Source organism: Pristiophorus japonicus, chromosome 13, assembly GCF_044704955.1.
Source record: "Pristiophorus japonicus isolate sPriJap1 chromosome 13, sPriJap1.hap1, whole genome shotgun sequence".
Taxonomy (NCBI): domain Eukaryota; kingdom Metazoa; phylum Chordata; class Chondrichthyes; family Pristiophoridae; genus Pristiophorus; species Pristiophorus japonicus.
Window position 1 is genome coordinate 72,196,934 of NC_091989.1, and position 19,077 is coordinate 72,216,010.

The window sequence follows — 19,077 nt, forward strand, 5'->3', positions numbered from 1 at the left end:
GCCCCTTCTGTACCTGCCCATGCTCCAATCACTGACCTGGACCTTGATGACGTCCCTCTTCGCTCTCCTGCACCAGCTCGCGCTGTACCTTGAAGTGGTATGTCGCCATGCTGTCCAGGGCCGCCACTCGCCGCTCCTTTTATGGCCCCGACCTGCTGCTGATGGTCTCTCGCAGGTCGGGGTCACCACGTTGTAAGAGCACCTTGAAAGCAGCAGTTTAGTGTAAAGCGTTAATGAGGTAATGTTTTTAAACTCTCCTGGATCTGAAAGATATTGGAAAACAAGTTACTACACGGTTTACAGACCAGTGGTGAGACTAGCTCGAGTATGACAGAGTTTTGGTCACCCTTCCTCAAAGAATATAGTTTTGTGAGAAAGGGAGCAAATCGGGTGTCCTGTTTCATATCATCAAATATTCTGCACAGGGATCCCAGGCAGACACTTTACACTGATGATTACTCTGTTTGAAGCACAGCTATTTCCCTGATTGTCACCCTCTGTCTCTTGTTTCTCATCAGTTGTGAATCAGTATGGGTAATTTACAATCTGTTCCAAGTATCTTGGTCTTCCCAGAAGCCTGACATGAGGAACTTTGCTGTTTGAAAATCCAGGTCAACTATGGTTCGCTTTGGGCTTCTGTCCAATGCTTTTAACTTGCAGTCACAGATAAAGGGCAGTTTCCATTAGCGACCAATCCCCACGAGTTGATGCTTGTATCCTCTTGCATATAGTGAGTGCATCCATTTATTGTGGAACCCTTGGACTGAAGACCACCAGATGCCCATTCTGTTGTCCACTTGAAAAGGTGGTATGGACTATACTGCGAGACTGTTGCCTTCAGGCTAAAACGATCAAGTCAAATTTATTTACAAAGAGCATTGCACAGTCACCGAAAAACACAGCAAAAAAACTGAACAATACTTGACTTAGACCATACATAGAAAATAGGTGCAGGAGTAGGCCATTCGGCTGTTCGAATCTGCACCGCCATTCAATAAGATCATGGCTGATCACCCACCCCAGCACCACCCCCCCCCCCCCCCCCCCCCGACCCCCCCAACCGCAAGGACCACATTCAACTCCCTGCCAAACACGTCCAATGAACTGGCATCAACAACTCTCCGCGGCAGGGAACCCCACAGGCCAACAACTCCCCGAGTGAAGAAGTCTCTCCAAATCCCAGCCCCAAACAGCCCACCCCCCATCCCAAGAGCGTGCCCACCCCCCCTAGCTCCGGACCCACACAACACCGGGAACACTTCCCCCCCCCCCCCCCCGCACCGCACCCAACCCGACCTGTCCCTTTATATATGAGCTTTCGTGAGCTTTCTTTTATTCACTGTCTGAATGTGGGCATCACTAGCAAGGCCACCATTTATTGCCCATCCCTAGTTGCCATAGAAGGTGATGGTGGACTGCTACCTTGAACAGTTGGGTAGCAGTTTGATATAACTGAGTGAACGTCCTAGCAATCCAATCATTAGTCTAAAATAGAATCAATTCTTGGTTCTTGTCCGTCATCATCATTATCATAGGCAGTCCCTCGGAATCGGGGAAGACTTGCTTCTACTCTTAGCATGAGTTCTTAGGTGGCAGTACAGTCCAATATGAGAACCACAGGCTCTGTCACAGGTGGGACAGACAGTGGTTGAAGAAAAGCGTGGTCAGGGAGTCTGGTTTGCCGCATGCTCTTTCCGCTGCCTGTGCTTGATTTCTGCATGCTCTCAGCAACAAGACTTTTAGCTCAGCGCCCTCCCGGATGCACTTCCTCCGCTTATTCAGGAACTCCAATAAATTATGTCTTAGACAGCAACTGGAGCTTCTAATAATTACAGTCCAGTTATTGGGCAGGGAATGGAGCGAGTGGGGGGGGGGGCGGAAAGAGGGGGAAGAGAATTTGCGAGGATATTCTGCAGGATGTTACGATTGAACATCTGAAATATACTGTTATCAGAGAGCAGTCAGCTTTCGTTTTGTAATCAATAGGCCAAGCTTCACAAACGCGAGCAATTTATTTCATCGAGTGAACAAGGTTAAATCTAACAGATGTAGCTATGTCACAGAAACCCTTCGTGTGCTACTTTTCTGAATAGAATTTTAGACCGAAATTAAAGTGTCTCTTTCTTTGTCTGACTTTGACCAGGATATAGTCCATACACAAAACCATCCAAAGACTATCCAGTTTCTATTACCAGGGACTCCCAGGTGTCAGTGGGGATGTCGCACTTTATCAGGGAGGCTTTGAGGCTGCCCACCTTTGGCTTCTTTGCCATGGGCGAGTTCTGAGTAGAGTGTTTGCTTTGGGAGTTTCGTGTCTGGCATGCAAACTGTGACCTGCCCAGCGGAGCTGATAGTGTGGTCAATGCTTCAATGCTGGGGATGTTGGCCTGGACGAGGACACTAACGTTGGTGCGTCTGTCCTCCCAGGGGATTTGTAGGATCTTGTGGAGACATCGGTGGTATTTCTCCAGCGACATGAGGTGTCTACTGTACATGGTCCATGTCAGAGCCATACAGGAGGGTGGGTATCACTACAGCCCTGTAGACCATGAGCTTGGTGACCATTTTGAGGGCCTGGTCTTCAAACACTCTTTTCCTCAGGCGGCCGAAGGCTGCACTGGCGCACTGGAGGCAGTGTTTGATCTCGTCGTCAATACCTGCTTTTGTTGTTAGGAGACTCCTGAGATGAGGGAAGTGGTCCACGTTGTCCAGGGTTCTTGTCAGTAACACTTGACTGAGTGTCTGTCTGATGAAAAGTAGCATTGGCAGTGACTCCACAGCCCCTTCTTGATTTGCCTCGTGAAATTGACAGTTGAAATCAGAGAATTGAGGACTCCAGGGCTGCTGTCTCATTTATAAGAATGAGAGATGATTTCATTAAAAACTACACAATTCCTACAGGGTTTGACAGGGTAAATGCATGGAGGATGTTTCCTCTGACTGAGGAGTCTGGAACCAGGGATCACAGTCTCAGACTTGGGGGTTGGCCATTTCAGACTGAGATGAGGAGAAACTTCTTCACTCAGAGGGTGATGAATTTTTGGAATTCTCTACCCTAGAGGGCTATGGAGACTCAGTCCATGAGTATTTTCAAGACCGAGATCGATAGATTTTTGAATATTAAGGGAATCAAGAGATATGGGGATAATGCAGGAAATTGCAATTGAGGTCTAAGATCAGCCATGATCTTATTGAATGGCGGAGCAGGCTTGAGGGGTCAAATGGCCGACTCCTGCTCCTAATTCTTATAATATTCTGTTATTTCTTGATGTTGGAAATAGGCTCATCTGAAGGTCATACGGTACTTTTCAATGTTAAGGGAATGAAGAACGATGTTAACCATTTTTCACCACTTGAGGTGTGAACTCCTGGACTATTAATTCTGCCAGCTGATTGTAACAGATACTATCATTAATGGCATTTTAGTCTTGACAATTAAAAATACCCATTATCTTTAATAGGCCCCTACTTCAGTTATCCCCTTTGCACAAAATTCCTGCACTACTTGCGTATCGAACTATCTGCGTGCTGTACTGTAGACAGTTGTTCGGTAATAGAAACTGGATAGTCTTTGGATGGTTTTGTGTATGGACTATATCCTGGTCACAAAGTAAGAGACACTTTAATTTTGGCTAAAATTCTATTCAGAAAAGTAGCACATCAAGGTTTTCTGTGACATAACTACATCTGTTAGATTTAACCTTGTTCACTCGATTAAATAAATTGCTCGCGTTTGTGAAGCTTGGCCCATTGATTACAAAACGAAAGCTGACTGCTCTCTGATAACAGTATATTTCAGATGTTCAATCGTAACATCCTGCAGAATATCCTCGCAAATTCTCTTTCTCCCCTCCCCTCCCCCATCCCTGCCCCAATAACTGGACTGTAATTATTAGAAGCTCCAGTTGCTGTCTTCTAAGACATAATTTATTGGAGCTCCTGAATAAAAATCAATCAAAAGCAAGCTCTGTAGAGAAGAGGGATTGAGAGTATTGCTTGATGCGTATTTTCAGGGTAGGTAGGGAAGGAGATTAATGCTCTTTGAAGTGTTGGATCCACATCCTCTTACCATTCAATGGATGATTCACTGCTACTTGCTCCCCTCCATACCTTTTGTGGCATTGAACATCTTAATTGCAATTCTTCACCCAACTTGGATATACCTCCCATAAGCCAACTTGGAGGGAATCCATGGTAGGTCAGTTATTTATGGACTCTGGTTGTAATGAGATTGGCCCAGGGCCCAGCGGCCTGTTGTCCGCTCTACAATGAGTCTTGACTTCAATACAGTGGGATGTGAAGAGAATTAAGTATTCGGAGTTTGAGGAAAGTTCAGAAGAGCAGTGACATTGGTGGTGACAGAGAAAGGCTTTAATTGGGTAAGAGGTTTGAAATGAGAGAAGGATTGGTCATCAGGCTAGCTTTTTAGTTGTAGACGATCCCGAAATGGGGGAGGAGTGTCGGAAGAGCCTCCCTAGATTAGAAGCAGTATTCAAGCCTTGCACAGAGTTGGGCTTTACACACAGTTGAATTGTTAAAGGAAAAAGAAACGTTTGGCAAGCTATAGGAAACAATTTGTAAGAAGCAGCTTTAGCAATGGAGGATACGTGGGGAATCCACAAGGTCAGGGAAGATTGTAAGGCCATGAATGTTGATGCATGTAGAAAGACTTGGACCAGAAGTCATCAAAGATGGCAACAACTGGTTAGGCTTAAGTGTGTGATGATTTCCACTGTCCTGTTGGGCATGAGGAGATCAAGAGGTCGTGATTCTGCCATTGCATTATCAGATGATTGAGGGCTGTGAGCACTACATCCAGCAACAGAAACTTGTGCTTGTATAGCACCTTGCTTAACGTAGTGAATTGTCCTAAGGCGCTTCACAGGAGCATTATAAGAAAATAAATTGACACCGAGCCACATGTAGAAATTGGGGTAGGTGACTAAAAGCTTGGTCAAAGAGGTATGTTTTAAGGAATGTCTTGAAGGAGGAAAGAGAGGTAGAGCGGTTTAGGCAGGGAGTTCCAGAGCTTGGGGCCCAGGCAACAGAAGGCACGGCCACCAATGGGTGAGCGATTATAATCAGGGATGCTCGAGGGCAGAATTTGCATTAAGATCAAAGGCAATCAGTTGTAAAAGAGAGTAGAGGATTTTCAACCAATGAGCATAGGTCAAGGAGTGTAGCTGGAGAGAGTGGGAAAGACCTCAGTTAACAAAAAGTCAGATGATGATCCATTAACTGCACAGTGTGATTTGAGAGGAACTTGGAGATGTGTGAACAGTATTGGCTAGAGGCCATTTGATAATGTGTTGAAGTGCTTGTGCCCGGGGGCATTGCCACAGGCTTTCCAGATGTCCAAGTCAGAGGGTCTAGTAAGAAGGAGGAACTGAGGGAAATCCTTATTAGTCGGGAAATTGTGTTGGGGAAATTGATGGGATTGAAGGCTGATAAATCCCCAGGGCCTGATGGACTGTATCCCAGAATAAGGAGGTGGCCTTGGAAATAGCGGAAGCATTGACAGTCATTTTCCAACATTCCATAGACTCTGGATCAGTTCCTATGGAGTGGAGGGTAGCCAATGTAACCCCACTTTTTAAAAAAGGAGGGCGAGAGAAAACAGGGAATTATAGACCGGTCAGCCTGACATTGGGAGTGGGTAAAATGATGGAATCAATTATTAAGGATGTCATGGCGCATTTGGAAAGAGGTGACATGATAGGTCCAAGTCAGCATGGATTTGTGAAAGGGAAATCATGCTTGACAAATCTTTTGGAATTTTTTGAGGATGTTTCCAGTAGAGTGGACAAGGGAGAACCAGTTGATGTGGTATATTTGGTCTTTCAGAAGGCTTTCGACAAGGTCCCACACAAGAGATTAATGTGCAAAGTTAAAGCACATGGGATTGGGGGTAGTGTGCTGACATGGATTGAGAACTGGTTGTCAGACAGGAAGCAAAGAGTAGGAGTAAATGGGTACTTTTCAGAATGGCAGGCAGTGACTAGTGGGGTACCGCAGGATTCTGTGCTGGGCCCCCAGCTGTTTACATTGTACATTAATGATTTAGACGAGGGGATTAAATGTAGTATCTCCAAATTTGCAGATGACACTAAGTTGGGTGGCAGTGTGAGCTGCGAGCAGGTTGCTATGAGGCTGCAGAGTGACTTGGATAGGTTAGGTGAGTGGGCAAATGCATGGCAGATGAAATATAATGTGGATAAATGTGAGGTTATCCACTTTGGTGGTAAAAACAGAGACAGACTATTATTTGAATGGTGACAGATTAGGAAAAGGGGAGGTGCAACGAGACCTGGGTGTCATGGTACATCAATCATTGAAGGTTGGCATGCAGGTACAGCAGGCGGTTAAGAAAGCAAATGGCATGTTGGCCTTCACAGCGAGGGGATTTGAGTACAGGGGCAGGGAGGTGTTACTACAGTTGTACAGGGCCTTGGTGAGGCCACACCTGGAGTATTGTGTACAGTTTTGGTCTCCTAACTTGAGGAAGGACATTCTTGCTATTGAGGGAGTGCAGCGAAGATTCACCAGACTGATTCCGGGATGGCGGGACTGACATATCAAGAAAGACTGGATCAACTTGGCTTGTATTCACTGGAGTTCAGAAGAATGAGAGGGGATTTCATAGAAATGTTTAAAATTCTGACTGGTTTAGACAGGGTAGATGCAGGAAGAATGTTCCCAATGTTGAGGAAGTCCAGAACCAGGGGTCACAGTCTAAGGATAAGGGGTAAGCTGTTTAGGACCGAGATGAGGAGAAACTTCTTCACCCAGAGAGTGGTGAACCTGTGGAATTCTCTACCACAGAAAATTGTTGAGGCCAATTCACTAAATATATTCAAAAAGGAGTTAGATGTAGTCCTTACTACTAGGGAGAATCAAGGGGTATGGCGAGAAAGCAGGAGTGGGGTACTGAAGTTGCATGTTCAGCCATGAACTCATTGAATGGCGGTGCAGGCTCGAAGGGCCGAATGGCCTACTTCTGCACCTATTTTCTCTTTCTATATGATTCACCAGTGTGTTCCGAAGCAGAGGACCAGAAAAGTATCATGCAGGCGACGGTCTCTAGGGGACGGTGTACTGAAACCTACACTGGTCATGTCTTGCACCAGCACTTCCAATGTTGGATTACAGCAGCTTCTGTAACTTTAGAAAGAAGTGACAGAAGGGGAATTGGCTGCTAGTTTGAAAGGTAAGATCACCTTTAGGGTAAGATGGTGTGAAGAAATTTACCAAGAGGAAAGGCAATTGGGCAGGGAATAGAATAAATTGTAGAAAGAGGGGTAAATTTTGAGGCACGTATCTTGAGAAGGGAGGGTGCCATCAGGACTGGAGATCTTTCTGGAGTCCCTATCTCTAATCTCCTCCAACCCTCTCAGATCTCTGCGCTCCTCCAACTCTGACCTCTTGCGTATCCTCGATTTCCTTTGTTCTTTGTTCCACCATTGGCTGCCGTGCCGTCAACTGTCTAGGCCCTAAGCTCTGGAATTACCTGCCTCGCACTCTCTGGCGCTCACTTTTAAGATGCTCCTTAATACCTACCTCTTTGGCCAAGCTTTTGGTCACCTGACCTAATCTTTGGCTCGGTATCAAATTTAGTTTGATGCTGCTGTGAGCACCGTGGGATCATGTTAAAGAAAGAAAGGATTGCATATGTATAGCGCCTTTCAGGACCTCCCAAAACACTGAAGTACTTTGCAAGTATTTTTTTAAATGCTGAGATTGGGAACTGTCGGTGTTCGGAGGGACTTGGGTGTCCTTGTACATGAATCACTGAAGGGTAACATGCAGGTACAGCAAGCAATTAAGAAAGCAAGTGGTATGTTGGCCTTTATTACAAGGATTTGAGTATAAGAGTAAAGACTTTTTACTCCAATTATATAGGGCCCCAGTGAGACCACACCTGGAGTATTGTGCACAGTTTTGGTCTCCTTACCTTAGGAAGAATATACTTGCCATAGTTGGGAGTGCAGCGAAGGTTCACCAGACTGATTCTTGGGATGGGGGGATTGAGTAGACTAGGCTTGTATTCTCTGGAGTTCAGATGAATGAGAGGTGATCTCGTTAAAACATCCAAAATTCTTAAAGGGCTTGACAGGGTAGATGCAGGGAGGATGTTCCCTCTGGCTGGGGAGTCTAGAACCAGGGGTCAGTCTCAGAATAAGGGGTTGGCCATTTAGGACTGAGATGAGGAGAAACTTCTTCACTCAGAGGGTGGTGAACCTTTGGAATTTTCTGCCCCAGAGGGCTGTGAAGGCTCAGTCTTTGAGTATATTCAAGATAGAGATCGATAGATTTTTCAATATTAAGGGAATCGAGGGATATGGTGATAGTGCAGGAAAGTGGAGTTGAGGTCGAAGATCAGCCATGATATTAAATGGCGAAGCAGGCTCGAGGGGCCAAATGGCCTATTCCTGCTCCTATTTCTTATGTTATGTTCTAGTCACTGTTGCAATGTAGGAAATATGACGGCCAGTTGTGCGCAGCAAGATCTCACAAATAGCAATGTGATAATGACAGATAATCTGCTTTAATGGTGTTGGTTGAGGGGTCAATTTTGGCCAGGAGAGAACTCTCCATCTCCTCTTCAAAATAGTGCCATGGGATCTTTTACCTTAGAGGGAAGATGGGGGGGGCCCCTCATGTGTCATCAGCAAGGCGCTATATAAATGCATGTTCTTGGAAGCCAGAGTGGAACGTCCAACATATGCTGGATCGGAGAAAACCTCACATTGTACAGAGTGCAGCAGTAGAGAGAGTATCGTCACCAGTCATCAGGGTTGGAGAAGAGTAATGAGTCCGATGAATAGATGAGAGCTGATGGCACTGGAGGGATAGGGAGGCAACAGCTGGTGTTGCGTGCAGTAGCTGAGAGTGAGCGAGGGTAAAGTTGGCTCGCGATGCTTCCAAAAGATCCTGACAACACGTGTGATGGGTAGAGCTTCTGATGAGACAGACCCGATGGCCAACTTTGAACCAAGATGCAGGTTTGACAGAAGTGGAATAATGCGATGTTCCACACACCGTGAATACTACAGGTTGCTTTAATGGAAGGCCACATATCTGCGGCATAACTAAAACCGCCTACTTCCACCTCCGTAACATTGCCCGCCTCCGCCCCTGGCTCAGCTCTTCTGCTGCAACCCTCATCCATGCCTCTATTTCCTCTAGACTTGACTACTCCAACTCAGTCCTGGCTGGCCTCTCACATTCTACCCTATGTAAACTTGAGGTCATCCAAAACTCGGCAGCCCATGTCCTAACTCTCACCAAGTCCTGCTCATCCATCACCCCTGTGCTTTCTGACATATATTGGTTCCTGGTTAAGCAACGCCTCGATTTCAAAATTCTCATCCTTGTTTACAAATCCCTTTATGGCCTTGCCCCTCTTTCAGCCTCACAACCCCACGAGATGTCTGCCCTCTTATTCTACCCTCTTGAGCATCTCTGATTATAATCGCACAACTGTCGGTAGCCATGCCTTCATCTGCCTGGGCCCTAAGCTCTGGAACTCCCTCCCTAAACCCCTCCGTCTCTCTACACCTCTTTCCTCCTTTAAGACACTCCTTAAAACCTGACTGTGACTAATTTCTCATGTGGCTCGGTGTCAAATTTATCTGTTTTGTCTTGTCACTGCTGTGGAGCACCTTGGGACTTTTTTCTACGTTAAAGGCGCTATAGAAATGCAGGTTGCTGGGTGTGAATGAATTTTATTATTGACCGAGCTAAGTGGAATGTCAGTCAAGATGCTTCCTGCTCATCTCATTAGATATTTCTGGACTGTGACGCCAGTCATTCCAATCCCTCGGTATTTGAATGGAAGTTCAGGGAGAATCTTTAAAGCAGCTGACTGGTACAGGCAGTTATAAGAGAAAGAAAGCAGATACTTCAATGTAAAATAGGAAGAATTTTTTGTTGACTCCAGTGAAACGCCAAGGGACGTTTACCTTAAAAATGGCATCTAAATGCAAGTTGTTGTCTTTGATTAGGTTGATTCTGGGGATGAGGGGGTTGACTTTTGAGGAAAGGTTGAGTAGGTTGGGCCTCTACTCATTGGAATTCAGAAGAATGAGAGGTGATCTTATCGAAACGTATAAGATTATGAGGGGGCTTGACAAGGTGTATGCAGAGAGGATGTTTCCATTGATGGGGAAGACTAGAACTAGAGGGCATGATCTTAGAATAAGGGGCCACCCATTTAAAACTGTGATGAGGAGGAATTTCTTCTGAGGGCTGTAAATCTGTGAAATTTGCCGCCTGAAAGAGCTGTGGAAGCTTGGACATTGAATAAATTTAAGATGGAGATATAAACAGTTTCTTAACCGATAAGGGAATAAAGGGGTTATGGAGAGCGGGCGGGGAAGTGGACCTGAGTCCATGGTCGGATCAGCCATGATCATATTAAATGGCGGAGCAGGCTCAAGGAGCAGTATGGCCTCCTAACATGTTCTTAAAGGAGTCCTCACTAAATGGCATCAACCAATAGTCTCAATGGAGAAGTGGCTGATTGTAGAACTTAAATTCCAGTGCTCGTTCTTGGACTAGCTTTGATTCTCCCCTCTCTAGACTAGGCCTATATTCTCTGGAGTTTAGAAGAATGAGAGGTGAATTCATTGAAACCTACAAAATTCTTACAGGGCTTGACAGGGTAGATGCAGGGAGGATGTTTCCTCATGCTGGGGAGTCTAGAACCAGAGGTCACAGTCTCCGAATAAAGGGGTCAGCCATTTAGGACTGAGATGAGGAGAAACTTCTTTACTCGAGTGGTGAATCTTTGTAATTCTCTACCCGAGGGCTGTGGAGGCTCAGTCTTTGAGTATATTCAAGGCTGAGATCGATAGATATTTGGATATTAAGGGAATCAAGGGATATGGGGATAGTGCAGGCAAGTGGAGTTGAGGTAGAAGGTCAACCATGATCTCATTGAATGGATCGAGGGACTGAATGGCCGACTCTTGCTCCTAATTATGTTATGTTTTCCCTTCTAGTTGACGAGATTGGGGACCTGCTTCGGGCCCTTGGTATATGCCGCTCTGTTGCTCAGCCTAGAACGATTGACCCTCGCTTTGCTCAGCCTGGCCACTGACTGGTTCACCTCAATTGCGGCCTGGCTGGGGTCGGAAACTCTGGTTTCCATTTTAACTTCCGGGCCTCATTTCCATATTCGGGCTCCGTCTGCTGGTGGGAATCACAGCCTGGCCGGGAGCAGGAGAGTGGTAATTCAGGCGGCAGGAGGCTGCAGTGAGGGACCTGCAAGAACACTCGCCGGCAGTCGGGTGGGGAGGTGGAGGAAGGGGAGGTGGAGCTGAGTCCACGGCCAGATTAGCCATGATCTTGTTGAATGGCGGAGCAGGCTCGGGGGGCTAGATGGCCTACTCCTGTTCCTAATTCTTATGTTCTTATGTAGAACGAGGGCAGTTAAGCAAGGGAAAGGAGCAAGGTTTTCTTGTTTCAAGGTTTCCATGAGGAGCACACTCCTGCCCCTTCCAAGACTTGCCTTACTGTGGGGCCTTCTCTTCTGGCCATCGATCCGGTTTGGTAGGTTTGGCCTGGGGTGTGGGTGGCGAGGGGGGAAATCCCCCACTGCTCTCCGTGCCCAGGACTCGGGTTAAAATAGTTGTCGGAGCCTGATCTGCATATTTAAAGGAAACCCTGCCAGCTTGGGGTCGGGTATCCTTGCCACCTGGGTTAAAATTGCAGTCTGTCAGATGGTGGTAGGAAAGGAGTGATAAATTAATCCCCACCCCCTGCTCCATGTTAATTACCCCCTTAAGTTGGTGGGTAGTGCTCTCGCCTCGGAGTCAGAAGGCTGTGGGTTCAAGTCCCACTCCAGGAATATGAGCACATAAATCTCTGCTGACATTCTAGTGCAGTGCTGAGGGAGCGCTGCACTGTTGGAGGTGCCGTCTTTCAGATGAGACATTAAACCGAGGCCCCATCTGCCACCTCAGGCGAACGTAAAAGATCCCATGACACTATTTTGAAGAGTATCATGGGAGTTATCCCTGTTGTCCTGGCTAATATTTATCCCTCAGTCAACATAACAAAAAACAGATTATCTGGTCATCATCACATTGTTGTTTGTGGGAGCTTGCTCTGTGCAAATTGGCTGCCGCGTTTCCTAGATTACAACAGTGACTACACTCCATAAGTACTTACTTGGCTGTAAAGCGCTTTGAGACATCTGGTGGTCGTGAAAGGTGCTATATAAATGCAAGTCCTTCTGTCTTTCTTTCTAAATTGAGGCTTTGGTGTTTGGGGGTTTGTTGAAGGGGGGGTGGGGGGGTTCTGGTTAGGACATTGGGGGTGGTGTGGGGGTTCTGGAGAAGGTGGGGTGGGGGTGATGACGTCGGCAGAGAGCTTGTTGTATAAAGAGCTGGCTGTAGTATACTAATGGTCAAAGATGCACACTTGTGCCCAGAGAGCATGCAATATTCATCAGCTTCTGCGACAATCAATGCTTCAGTGTTGTAGTAAAGTTGCACTGATCCTGCAACCTGCCTTGTGACCCTGTGAGCTTGGCATGATCTATTGGGCCATGCAATCTTCTGCTGTGAGGTTTTACGTTTCTTTGCTTCCCATTTCCAATAATGAACCTGTTTGGTGTGTGAGTGGCTGTGTATTTGTGTGTGTGTGCAAACGGGCTACCTCTTGATTCCTCTGCCCACTTCCCTTTAACAGGGTTTTATTTGCCCGCTGTGTATGAAGTCTCACGCTTCAGCAGAAGACCTCTTCAAACACTATGAAGCGTTCCACGATCCGGGAAATGAGTCTGGCCCCAGGGAAGAAGTTCGACCGACTTCGAGAAGGTTTGTTTGTTTGCTGTGGAGATAGTCATGTCGAGGCTGGTTTCTGCTATTGTCGGGGGTTTCGGTCGATGCAAGGCGTCTTGGGTTTATTTTGCAGCCACGATCCCTCGGTGTTTAACGCGCGAGGTCAAAAATGGCAAAATCTGGGTGTATTATCATTGACACGAGTTAATAAGTCAACATTTCCCTCCCCACCTCTGCCCCTCATATTTAATGAACACATTGCACTAATGTGCAGATGTTTGTCAGTCTGGGTTGAGCTGGACCTGTTTCTGGCTGGGGCAGAGATCACCTTGTACACGAGGTTGATATCTTGCAATATAAGTCCAGGTCAGTGTAGGCTCCTGAAGTCATTTCAAAATTATCTAAAAGGGTCAGAGAGGAATTTTCCAGAATTCCACCCCCCCCCCCCCCCCATCTAATCGGCCTGAGTTTGTCTTGTTTTTTTTTGCATGGTTCCAGGAGTAGGGGAGTGTCTGCATTGTGATGCATGAGATAACACAACTGCGTGGAACAGGTTGACTGACTGCTGTCACTGTCGTGTGATAGCCCTTGAGAACAAGACTTGTTTCTTGGGCTCCTTTATAAGTGTCAGCCGTTGCTCGGTGGGTAGCACACTCAGCTTTGAATCAGAAGGTTGTGCGTTCAAGTCCCACTCCAGACACTTGAGTGCAAAATCTCAGCTGATGGGGAGTCCTGCACTGTCAAAGGGGACCGTCTTTCGGATGAGGCGTTAAACCGAGGCCCCGTTTGCCCTCTCGCCGAACTTAATAGGTCCAATGCCACCATTTCAAAGAAGAGCGATAATTATCCCCAGTGTCCAAGCTATTTAACCCTCAACCAACATCACTAAAAACAGAAGGTTGGGCCACTTACCGCATTGCTGTTTGTGCCAGCTTGCTGTGCACAAATTAGCTGCCATGCTCTGTACATGACAACAGGGACTGTACTTCGAACGCTTCCTCATTGGCTCTCGAGCACTTCAGGACGTCCTGAGGTTTTGAAAGGCCGTTATCTAAATGCTTAATACATGAGTTATTTCCTAACTGGGCCGTCCCACAACAGAAATTCCAGAACTACTATCTAAATCCAGCCAATCCAAACAGACCTTTACCGAGAAATGTGACTCCATAACCAGCCTGGGCACAAAGTCCTTCATTGTTAAATCAGACAGTGGCTTACGATGCTGCAAGGACTGTAATAAAGAATGCCTTATCCTTCGACTCACTACTGCGCAGCATTCCTCCCGACTAAACTCTGCATATAATTGCTTTATTTTTAATTATACTGTACACGGGTTCTGCTCGGGGAGTTGGGGGTATCATGTTTGTTCTCCCTTTATAAAGGAGATATTTTATAGCTCGCTTCTTTGCCTCTGAATTATGTAGCCGCAGCACAGCTGGAATAAATATACTCGTGCTTTCTGCGCGTCTCGTGAAATATGCTCAGTGTTGTGTTCTAAAGTTTTTAATGCTGATCAGTGATGTAGGGTGGATATTGTTTCCAGAGAGGGATATTTTCACTGCAATATCCTGCCGAATGTTCAGAAGCACCAGCCCAACGGATAGGTTCTCACTTGTTTAATTGTAAAACTGACCATCTCTGGAATCAGAGAATCATAGAAATTTACAGCACGGAAGGAGGCCATTTCGGCCCATCGTGTCCATGCCGGCCGACCAAGAGCTATCCAGCCTAATCCCACTTTCCAGCTCTTGGTCTGTAGCCCTGTGGGTTACGGCACTTCAAGTGCACATCCAAGTACTTTTTAAATGTGTTGAAGGTTTCTGCCTCTACCACCCTTTCAGGCAGTGAGTTCCAGACCCCGCCCCCCCCCACCCCACATGCTCTGGGTGAAGAAATTTCCCCTCAAATCCCCTCTAAACCTCCTACCAATTATTGTAAGAGCATCCCTTGTTTCTGACACATGGTCTAAGGCACTTTCTTTCGAGAGTAGGAGTTACAAATTTCGGGGGTGGACGCCCCCGATCCCAGTTAATATTTGCAGCTGACAATAAACTAATTTGAGTTTGTGTCTGGTCAGGTGGAGGAGGGGAAGGGAGTTGATTCCGTTGGTTGTGTGTGTGCGCTAGAATGGAATCTGTGCCCGATTGAGAGAGGCCTGCCTTCTGACCGGAATTATTTTGTTTCCACTTCTGCATGCAGAGATGACCTTGTGCTCCATCAACAAGAGGTGCAAGATCTGCAGGCCTCCTTAAAGGTTGGAATGTGCACGTTCAGATTTCTGCAGTCCCACCTTTGGTTGCATGTTGCCGCTCGGGGCACTGTACTGAAACGTTGGTCCGTTCTCTCCACAGGAAGAGCGCTGGTTCTCCAAGGAGTTGAGGAAAGAGCTGGATAAAGTGCAAGGGCAGCTGAAGCAAGTAATTCCTTTCAAATACCTAAAACACCAGGCTTTGAGATAACTGACCAGCTGGATTGGAACCAAAATGTCGCGATCCAATTTATAGAATGTTCTGCACATTAAGCCAGGCGACAGCAGCCTTGACTGCATTAATGATGCTTAGATTAGGGTGCAGGAACAGGTGGACCTGGGGGTGTACGTACACACATCTTGGAAGGTGACCGGACAAGTTGAGACGGCTTTTTTTTTAAAAAAGCATAAGGGATCCTGGACTTTATAAAATCGAGCCATAGACTACCAAACCGAGTAAGTTATGCTGAACCTTTATAAACCACTGGTTAGGCCTCAGCTGGGGTTTTGTGTCCAAATCTGGGCACGACATTTTAGGAAGGGTGTCGAGGCCTTGGAGAGGATGCAGAAGAAATTTACTGCAATGGTTCCCGGGGTGAGGGACATCAGTTATGCAGAGAGACTAGAGAAGCTGGGGTTGTTCTTCTTGGAGCAGGGAAGGTGGTCAAGAGGAGATTTGATAGAGGTGTTCAAAATCATGAGGATTTTAATGGAGTAGATGGGGAGAAAGTGTTTCCCTGGGCAGGATGGTCAATAACCAGAGGGCACAGATTTAAGATAATTGGCAAAAGAACAAGAGGCGGCCTGAGGAGAATTTTTTTCATGATTGGTTAGGATCTGGAATGCACTGCCTGAAAGGGTGGTGGAGGCAGATTCAGTGGTAACTTTCAATAGAGAATTGGGTAAATACTTGAAGGAAAACATTTTCAGGGCTATGGGGAAAGAGCGGGGGATTGGGCCTAATTCGACAGCTCAGAGCTGGCACAGGCACGATGAGCCGAATGGACTCCTGTGCTGTAAGATTCTGAGTGTCGCAGGGAAGTTATTAATAATAAAAAACACACTTCAGTGGCACCAAAAGATTGTGGCAACCAGACTGAAAATTTATCACAATGGTATCTTGTCCTGGTGATGAGATTAAAATGATGTCAGAATGTAGTTAGAAGCATCACTTTTTAAAATATTAATTATAGTGCTTTAAAACTGCAGTTGACCAACACGCTCACTGGAGGAAACCACTTCCATTCTATCTTAAATGCAGATCAATACTGCGTTCTAACTGTTGGGGAACTGCGACATCAAAGGGCCTAAATAGGTGTAAAGATCAATTTTTGCTTGGACTTGTAGTTATTTTACTTGCTATCTAGCGCCATGTTGCTCTGCCGTCCGAAGTCAATGCTGCAACATTGGATCTGTCGAGATTTATTTTTTAAATTTTACCTTGGCTGGAAATGACAGCAAAGTCGAGGCGGTAAGTTTTGCGCTCTCACAAAGATTGACGGGGTGAATCTGAAAGAAGCGCTCAAACGTTCGAAAAGGGTTTGAGAGGATAAATTGGGGGCGGGGGGGGGGGGGGGGGCTGGTGGTGTGGGCAGGATATGACACCTGTAATAAGGGAGTGGTTAGAAGGAGCTTTTTCCACAGTTATTTGGAATATGGCCTGTATTGCAAGTGGCTGCTGAGGTTCAGCCTGTCGAGGCATTTAAGAGGGGGTGAGTTGATGATTTCTTTTTAGAGGGTATGAAAAATGAGGTTGAAGTAGCTCTGATGTGAAGCTAGATGCAGCATTTTCCATTTTTACTTTAGCTCTATTTAACATGCATTTGGAAGTAAAATGGTATCAGATTCCAAGTATTTAAAATTATACTGTTCTTCTGCACTGCTGTTCCATACGCTAGCCTCCAGCCGCATTTGACTAATTGGAATCCAGATGTGGCTAATTGCATTTCTGATTATTGAATTAAAAAAAATAGTAGTAGACACCATATTGGGCCTGTGATTTCAATACCTCATTCCCACAGCGTATATGTGTGAACTTTAACCTTTTAGTGTGTTTGTTGGTAAAATGGTGAGAGGAAAAGCAGAGTGTGCGAGTGTTTATTGATTGTTGAGTGCTTCACTTCCTTGGTTACTGAATGGTGTGAGATGGTTGTTCAGTGAATATCCACATGTGCAACACATTTACTGCATTGTGTGAGCGTGTGTAAGGTGTTTTCCACTAAAATTAGTGCCTGTGGTTAAAACCGTGTCGCTGTAGCCTCACCTGTGGCTCGACAGAGATTTCTATTGAACCACACTGAGTTGACTTCCAGAATACTTGCTGCGTTATTTTATCTGAATCCCCCGATCAAGTTAATCGATGGTGTGAAGTGTTTGATACGATGTTGTAAACTCATTCCGCATTTCTTTCCAGGTGTCCGAGCCCGATGGAGTGACATCCCCTGGCCCCTCAGGTAACTTCAGTTCCATTTAAGGTATTTCCGACATTCTGTGATAAAACTTTGTAACTTCAAGACATGTTTGGTGTGTGCACGCTGTACATGGTACCTATCATTTCAGTCTTATTTCTTCACGTTTGGTTGAGCAGTAAATCTGAAACTCTTGAAGTAACTTTTTTAAACTGCCGTTGTTTTATTTCTTCTATTTCTAGGGGTAACGGAACTCCAGTGCCAATTAGAAGATGCTCAGGTAGAAAACATGAAGGTGAAGCAGATGAAAGACTTGCTGGAACAGAAAGCTGCCACATTAGCGACTGAATTAGTAGGTGAGAGTGGGCTCCCTCTGCTGAAGGGCCGAGTTCAAGGAAAGAAATATTTGCATTTATATAAGCGCCTGCCACAACCTCGATGTCCCAAAGCGCTTAACAGCCAATGAAGTCCTTTAAAAGTGTAGTCACTGTTGTAATGTAGGAAATGCGGCAGCTAATTTGCGCACAGCAAGCTCCCACAAACAGCAATGTGACAATGACCAGATAAGCTGTTTTTCCGTGTTGGCTGAGAGATAAGTATTGGCCAGGGCCCCTATTATTCTTCGATATAGTGCCGTGGGATCTTTCACATTGCAACAGTGACTACGCTCCAAAATAACTTAATTGGCTGTAAAGATGTCCGGTGGCCACGAAAGGTGCTATATAAATGCAAGTCTTTCTTTTTCTTTATGTTCACTTAAGAAGGCAGATGGGGCCTCGGTTTAAAATCTCATCCAAAGTCGGCACCTCCAGCGGTGCAGCGCTTCCTCGGTACTGCACGGGGAGTGTCAGCTTGGATTATGTGCTCAAGTCCATGGGGTGGGACTTGAACCCACAAACTTCTGACGTGGAGGCGAGAGTGCTGCCCACTGAGCCACAGCTGACATCCAAGGCAAATGAGGCAAATCTTTGAAAACAGCCGAACATTCTACGTAGGTTAATGTTCTTCATTCCTCGGCAGATATTAAGGCAAAATTTGACGATGAAAAAAGCCACAGGGAGCTTGCGGAGACGAGACTGAAAGCCTTGATGGGAGAGCTGGACAAGGAAAGGTCTGGGGCTGCAGAACTCCGCAGTGAATTGGTACGCAAGCTTTGACTTGTTTGGATCAGTGGCTTCCTCTCAGAGATTAGCTCCAATATTCAAGCTACCGAACAAAGCTGTGGAAGATTTATCCTTCCCTGCACTATAATTACTTTGTTCTGAGACAGTTTCTTCCTGTCCCTCAAGTCTAACCAACTGCATACACCTCATGACCTTTAAAGCAACTACCCTTGGTCCTACACAAGAATATAAAAAATAGGAGCAGAAGTAGGCCATTCAGCCCCTCAATAAGAAGAAATTCCTCCATCTGCATTTTAAATGGGCAACCCCTTATTCTGAAACTATGCCCTCTAGTTGTAGATTTCCCCCACGAGGGGAAAAATCCTCTCTGCATCTACCTTGTCAAGCCCCTTCATAATCTTATGTTTCAGTAAGATCAGCTCTCGTTCTTCTAAACTCCAATGAGTATAGGCTCAACCTTTCTTCATAAGACAACTCCTCTTTCATCTATTGACCATCTTGGTGTCACT

The 19,077-nt window shown here is 46.0% G+C and overlaps 1 protein-coding gene across 2 annotated transcripts in view; it reads left to right on the forward strand.

Annotated features, from left to right (window-relative positions):
* eea1 (early endosome antigen 1) overlaps positions 1–19,077 on the forward strand; it is an 89,041-nt gene that overhangs the window by 27,161 nt on the left and 42,803 nt on the right. For both annotated transcript variants that reach the window (XM_070897642.1, XM_070897643.1), the window contains 6 exons: positions 12,697–12,824; positions 14,988–15,042; positions 15,140–15,205; positions 17,450–17,489; positions 17,687–17,800; positions 18,465–18,586. In XM_070897642.1, the coding sequence (XP_070753743.1) occupies positions 12,697–12,824; positions 14,988–15,042; positions 15,140–15,205; positions 17,450–17,489; positions 17,687–17,800; positions 18,465–18,586 (525 nt within the window). The remainder of the gene's footprint in view (positions 1–12,696; positions 12,825–14,987; positions 15,043–15,139; positions 15,206–17,449; positions 17,490–17,686; positions 17,801–18,464; positions 18,587–19,077) is intronic.